The sequence below is a fragment of the Lagopus muta genome, chromosome 6, assembly GCF_023343835.1.
Source record: "Lagopus muta isolate bLagMut1 chromosome 6, bLagMut1 primary, whole genome shotgun sequence".
Lineage (NCBI taxonomy): Eukaryota > Metazoa > Chordata > Aves > Galliformes > Phasianidae > Lagopus > Lagopus muta.
In genome coordinates this window covers 23141350-23148446 of record NC_064438.1, presented here as the reverse complement: position 1 = coordinate 23148446, position 7097 = coordinate 23141350, and the positions used below count along the sequence as shown (strand labels likewise).

The 7097-nt window shown below is 43.7% G+C and overlaps 1 protein-coding gene across 1 annotated transcript in view; it reads left to right on the top strand.

Moving 5' to 3' along the window:
• Positions 1–1622: 1622 nt before the first annotated feature.
• Positions 1623–7097, top strand: part of CSTPP1 (centriolar satellite-associated tubulin polyglutamylase complex regulator 1) — an 82573-nt gene continuing 77098 nt past the window's right edge. The window contains exon 1 of the mRNA XM_048949816.1: positions 1623–2000. Coding sequence (XP_048805773.1) covers positions 1961–2000 — 40 coding nt within the window. The 5' untranslated portion in view covers positions 1623–1960. The remainder of the gene's footprint in view (positions 2001–7097) is intronic.

The following is a 7097-nucleotide window of genomic DNA, read 5'->3' as shown; positions in this document are numbered from 1 at the left end:
CGTTCTACAATCTGATTTTATCTGGTATCAACAATCTCCCTTCTTCACATTTATGGCCTTTAAATACACTGACCTGAATGCACAAACTGCAAAACTGGATATGGAGAAGTTTTTAAATGAACTGTATTTTATCACAAACCCTTTCAGATAATGTTGTCATTTTCTATGTTATACCTGCTCTCTTTAACGCAGTCTTATTTTCTATCTGATCATTCTTCACACTGAAGTATCTCATTGTTTCCTATGTTATTCTCACTACCTATCTTTTAAATATTTATATCTAAGACATATTAATTTAAAGACAGAGCAGGACAAAGAGAAGAGAGTGACCCAGTCAGTCTGGTGGAAGGAATGTAAATAGGTTGGCTGTAACATCCTAATTTCTCTTTTTTATCAATGGTTTTGACTGTGAGTAGAGGTTGAAGATGAGTTTCCAGCAGCAACATTCAGCTTTTCCCCTGGAGTGAAAAGCAGCAGTAAAAGCAGGCTGTGTGCCCATCTCTCTTAGCTGGCATGGAACTGTTTTCTTAAGAGTGTCTGGAATGATTCTATATTTTTTGTTTTAGGATAAAAACAATGTTGATAACATGGTGATGTTTACACGATGTTGCTGCTAAGCAGTGTTGTAAGGAGCCAAGGCCATTCTCAGAGAAGAGAGCTCAAGGAGATAGGAGGGAATAGGATTAAGACATGTGACTTAAACTGGGCCAAGAGATATACCGTAACATATGACATCATGCAGAAAGAGTTTTGAAGGGATGGGAGTTCATCTCATGCTTTTGCACTGCTTGAGGGGCTAGGTGGGCTTTGGCTGGGACGTGGTGAGCAATTTCTTGTGTATCACTCGTTATATACGTTCATATATTTATATGTACACACATACATACATATAGTCATAACAATTATCCTTTTCCTTTTCTCTGTCTTAGTAAATAGTTCTACCTCAACCTGCAGGTTTTAGGTTTTTTTTTCCCCTTTTCTCTCTCCCATTCCATTGGGAAGGGGGGAAGTGTGCAAATGACCGCATGGTACTCAACCATCCGTTGGGTTAAACCACAACAATATCTAAGCGTTTTACTTAATTTCTGTTGCTTTGTATTTATCACTAAAAACACACAACAGTTCCCAGTCCCTCATTTGGAATTTCTGGGTTTACGCCCTGGGTTGGGATTTTTCTAATGCTGATGTGAGAAATTCCAAAAGTTTTTGGAAATTTTGGCCCCACCAGCTTCTGGGGAAGAGGCACTCAGCAGGGCCGGGTCCTGTTGTGGAAAGGTATCTGTTTGGAAAAGGGCCATTCCCTGAGAAATTCCCAGATAAGCAGAATGAGCAGAAGGAAGAAGCTCAGGACCTTCTGCTACTTCCCACTTTCCTGTGAACAACGGGCAATGCCTGATGCTCCCCATTCCTTCCTCTCTAGAGCACCAGGGTTGCAAAACAAACAGGAGCAGAGTGAGCATTACTGACAAGACCGATGTAACTGCACGGGGCCTCCTTGGTCACTGCTGGCCCTGCTCTCCGGGATAAAGTTGTTACACAATACCCTTCCGTATCTTTATCGCCAAAGCCTTACTTTTCTCCTCATGTCGCTTGGTCTCTTCAGCCCTTTTCCCTCTGTTGAGTCTCCCGGCCTTGGAGCGCACAACCCACGCCGTCACTCACACCCTCCCTCAACGCCAGGCCGTCACATCATGCCGGGGATCCCTCCTCAGGACCAGGATGCCCCGCTCCTCCGCAGACCTTTCCCCCGGGGTCTCTCCATTCCCGCCTCTCGCAGCCTCGCGTCGAGGCTGGCCGCGCCCGGCTCCGCGGTGCAGCTTTGGGGCCGGAACCCCGGCGGCGTGAGGGCGCGTTCCCAGCCGGGGCGAGCGGAGGAGCAACGCCGGGTCTGGGAGCCGGGAGCGTCGGGCGCCTTGGAAACGGACGGAAGCCCGGAGGAGGCGGCGGCGGCGGCGGCAGGATGCTGAGCCCCGAGCGGCTGCCCGGGCCCGAGTACCTAGGTGAGGAGCGGGGCAGCCCAGGCCACCGGCTGCCGTCCGGCGTCAGAAGGGCTCGATGGGGCGAGCAGCGTGCCGGCATCAGGGCCGCGTCGTGGCGGAGCGGGTGGGGGGAGCTCGGTGCCCGGCCTCAGCTCGGCCGGGGAGCGGCACCGCCGGGCAGGGTCTCCCTGAGGGGGCTGCGGTCTCAACTGATGGCCTGAGGAGAGCGTCAGAACGGGTGCTGCTCTTCAGCTGCGAGGGGGTCGGAAGGTGGGCTTTTTCTCTGAAATAAAGGTATTGTTTCCCGCTGATCTCTTTACGCCACATAAGATAAAAACCTTTGATCTTACAAAGCAGCCGCTCCCCTGTGGGCTGCATCCCTTTGCTACGCCTTCCAGTGAACTAAAGGGCGAAATGATGAGGTGCTATTGTGTCAAGTGAAAGATAATTATGAAGGAAAGAAATCAATATGACGTCACTTAATTGCTAAAGAGGAGATGAACTGCAAGCTGTGAGCATTTGGAGTGTGTTCAAATCAGTGTTTTTGAAGTGAGACTCTTCAGCCATTACCTTCTAGGCCCGAGAGGCTGTTTGCTAATAACTGTTATTAAAGTATACTTAATTTGCTGTGGCTTTGTTGTATAAGGAAAGGTGAAAAATGGTGCATGTTGGTTTGTGATACGTGTTTCAGCATGGTTTTGCTGTCTCTGGTAAGTCAGAGCTAGAGAAACATGGTAGCTTCTAGTAAATGGAAAGCTACTGTTGCAAGGGAAGGCTGAAGCAGCTGTTTCTCCAGCCCAACATTAGGATCAAGGAGTCAGGATCCAAATTCCCTGCCAGAATGCCCCACAGCAATAAAAGGGCTGAAAAGTTTAAGCAGAGGGGTGATCTACATCCTCTTGGAGTAGAACCTCTGCACTTTTGCTACTAGACTGCTAGTAGGTGCTTTGTACATGCCTACATAACCACACTGCTGTTCTGTGCTACATAAACTCAAGGCAGGAAATAGGAGTTTTAGCTCTCTGCACAGGGTGATCCTTGAGAGAATTATGGATTCTAACTTTGGCGTTAGTTCAGGTATTCGAGAACAATATTGCAGCATGCCATTTAGATACACCCTTCAATTGTGTGTCACTCTGTTATACTACATCAGCATTTTCAGCCTACGCATTAATGGAGACACTCATAACTTTTCCACAGAATTGCTCTAGGCTGAAACTTGCAAAATTTCTTTTTTCTTTTTCTTTCTGTAACAAGCCAACTTGGTTTTGGGCTCATTTAATTGTTTTTAATGAAATAGGTGCTTAACTCTTACTTGTGTGAAACTTGTCAGTTAGCATTGAAACAGCCAAAACAAGCTAGGAAGCAGACTACCAATTTTTGTAATTCTTATAAGAAATAACCAATTTTCTGTTTTATACCTAAAGCTGAGAAGCATGACTTTGGAGATGTGTGCAACGTTGTGCAAGCAGCTCTATTAAAATGAAATGTCTCCTTCACTCTCTATTTCCTGATCTTTTTCTTTTTCTTTTTTTTTTTTTTTTTTTTTTTTTTTTGAGACACCTAAATTATTCTAATGTTTGGATTAAGAAAAGACTCATACAACTATGTGGGTAACCTTATTTAGCTGTGCACGCCCCTGTTCATTGCAAGGGTGTTGGACTAGATGACATTTAAAGATCCCTTCCAACTTTAAGGACTCTATGATTGATTGTATTCAGATTGAGAAGCAATTGTCTAAGAGCTTGTTTGGTTGATCGTGTAGGGAGGGTGTCCTTCTGTTTAAGTTGCAATCTATCCTCTGTTAGAAAGTGTTTGCTACGCTGGGATATTTTCACTGGCTGTAAATGTGATCAGGATTATTATTATTATTATTATTATTATTATTATTATTATTATTATTGTCCTCATGAGGCTGCTCACAGATCCTATGGAATGAATTCTGTCTTCATAGTAGGAAATCAATAAGTAGTGTGTTCATAAGATACTCTTTCATTTTCTACATCGCCCTGGCATTCTGAAATTACTGTTATTTGGATTTGTCCTCTTCTGTACCTCTAAGTCTTGTTAATATTGTTGTCTGTTGTGGGGTTGTAAGCAATTGTGATTTTAAAAAAGTTTCACATTCTATAATTTCATTCTGAAGTTGCCCCAGGCTGCCACAGAAGATATTTTTTGAGTCTCCTAGGTTGGATGGCACCCTTTTCTCTCCTGATCTGGAATGAGCAAGCTTCACCTAGCCTCTTCTCTCCCTTTTCTTTTCTCAAGGCCCAAAACAGGCCACATGAACTGAGTGGCCAAAGTAGCATTTTGTGCTACTTGAGGTATTTATCTTCCCCTCCCCCCCCCCCCTCCCATTTGTAAGGGTCTTTTTTGTGTCCAGTTTGGATGCTAGGAGGACAATACACACATAAGGGAAGTAGAAGCAGTTGTGAGTTAAAATAAAAAAGGAAAAAAATGAATCAGGCATTCACTCAAGATGAAGAATATCTGCAAATTTTTGATACAGAGAAGTTCCTGGGAAATGCAAATCTCATGCCATAGTGACTGTGAGACAATAGGTAGAAGAAGAACAGAGACAACCAGAATTCGGTGAATAGGAAAGGAGATGAAGTCTGCAAAGATGGCAGGAAGGCTGTGGGGAAGAAGCTGTAGCAAGGAAGATATTTAAAACAGTATTTTCACTGAGTAAACAATAGTTAGTGTTTGGGGATAGTGATGAAAATGTGTTTTACGTTTGATGAATGAGACTAGAATGACAGTAGGCAAAGTAAAGCTTATTTGGGACACTTTTCCATGCCTTCCTCATTATGGTTTAATAAGTGGTGATTGCTCCATTATTTATAACAGACTCAGAGCATTTCAGTTTATTGTTCTACTCATGCAGCTGTCTTCTGAAACTTCAAATTGTAGATTTCCCCATCTTCTCCATTAAAAAGAAAATGCTGAAGATTATCACAAATTTCGGAAGTTTTCCTCTGGGGTCTCCTTCTTTCCACTCCCCAACTCCAGGAGGTTGTGTTTTTTTTTTCTTCCTTTGCCAGCATAAGACATGTAAGAACACAAATACGCCATTAAGGAAGTTCCTTATTGGTAAGGCATGGGGCTATCAAGTGCCAGTCCTGTTTCCTCATCTCTCTTAGGCTTAACGAGTTGAAAGAACTCATTCACATTTTACAAAGCCAAGAGTAGCTTCCAGCAAAGTACTTCAGTTATGCAGCAACCTTGCACAGAACTGGGGTTTACTCTTCTTCTGGACAGAAATACTGAGTTAGAAAGTCCAAGTGCACCCGCAACAAGTTTGTGGGTGACACTAAGCTGTGTGGTGCAGTCAGTACACAGGGATGGGATGCCATTCAGAGAGCCCCAGACAGGCTGGAGCAGTGGGCCCAAATGAACCTTATGAGATTCAACAAATCCAAGTGCAAGGTCATGCACCTGGGTCCTGGCAATCTGCACTATTTCTACAAGCTCAGGGTGAAAGGATTTGAATACAGTTTTGCTGAAAAGGGCTTGAGAGTACTGGTGGATAGCAAGCTGGATATGAGCCAACGATGTGTGCTTGCAGCACAGAAAGCCAACAGTATCCTGGGCTGTATCAAAAGAAGCATGGCCAGCAGGTGGAGGAAGGTGATCCTGCTCCTCTGCTCTGCAGTGACGAGACCTCACCTGGAATGCAGTGTGAGGCTCTAAGCAGCATGATCTAACTGTAGGTTTCCTGTTCTCTGGTGTTGGAATGGGGAGCTTTTAAACTCAACCTTTCCAGCTATAAAGATTCTATGACCTTATGATTTTCTTTGCCATCACATTCAATGTTTAGGCTACTGTTACAATTGGAAAGGTTAGTGCACTGGAAGGACAATACAGGAACATAACAGTAAAGGGACCAGTATAGATAGAAAGGTGTTTCACAGGAAAAGTAAAGGTGCTCACCTAGCTCTAAAGATCTAGGCTTGTAGAAAAGATTCCACAAGGGAGGAATCTCCAATCAGAGATCCTTCCCTAGTGCTACTCAGCCCTTAAATGAGATCTAAGAGAGGTGCAGCCAGGCTCCAGCCCTTTGTTCACACAGCTGAATTGCCTTCACCTGTGCTTCCAAGGCTGACCGTGTCCTTTCCCCAGGTGCTCAATCAGTGGTTCAGGCTGTGACTCATCTGTTCCCATACAGCTACACTTCTATCTAGGCATCATGAGAAATGTTGAGTCTCTTCATAGTTGAGACATTTGCCAGGCTTCTGTGGAGCACTTCATCTACGAGATGTTGTGGTCTAAAAAGAGAAAGCCTTTTCCTTTTCCCTTTCTTACTCTTTTGTATAAATAGGAAAGCTATGATGTGGAGGATGAATGACTTCCCTGCTGATGCATTAAAGTTTGCTTGTATGGGTGATAAGTCTGAATCTTCTTAGATTCAGTATCACACTTTCTCCAAAAGATTGCAGCTTCAAACCAAACCTGCTGTTGTACTACAGGACATCTACCTTAGCTTGATATCACATGGAATCTGATCCCAAGTGAGGTAGATTTTCAGAACTGGAGAGTATAGAGGCCTGTGTGTTTGAGTATGCTTTGATAGGGAGCCTGTCAAAAGCTATCTAATGTCCTTATAACAAGCCAGAATGGTCATTAATTCCACAATGTTAATAACATGCTGAATAAATTCAGACTGATCTTTTTTTTAGGGGATAAAAGCTCAACAATTGTGCATCGAAGGGGTGGTGATGCCTCCCATCTGCACTGCATCTTGCAGGAGGTAGTTGCTGGCGGGACTTGAACAACAAAGGCAATCTCTGTGGGGTCTCAGGACGCGTGCGCAGCAAAAGACTATAATGTCATGGTTTGTTATTAATGTCTGATCAATTTTTTGAAAGAAATATTCAGTTACGGTCACAACAAAATTACAGAAGGAACCATTTCTCAATTTTTTTGTTGAAAGTGATTTTGAATCTGTGAATATACGGAATACGATGTGTTGTGCTGCCATTTAGCATGCATTCATGTTTCGCTCATATCATAGCGTTATCACTGGTATGGCCAGCTAGCTCTACTTCCATTTTGCTACACATTCTGTCCTTTAATCTTGTTTGTTAGGGTTAAGGAAATTATACTGCCAAGCTGTGC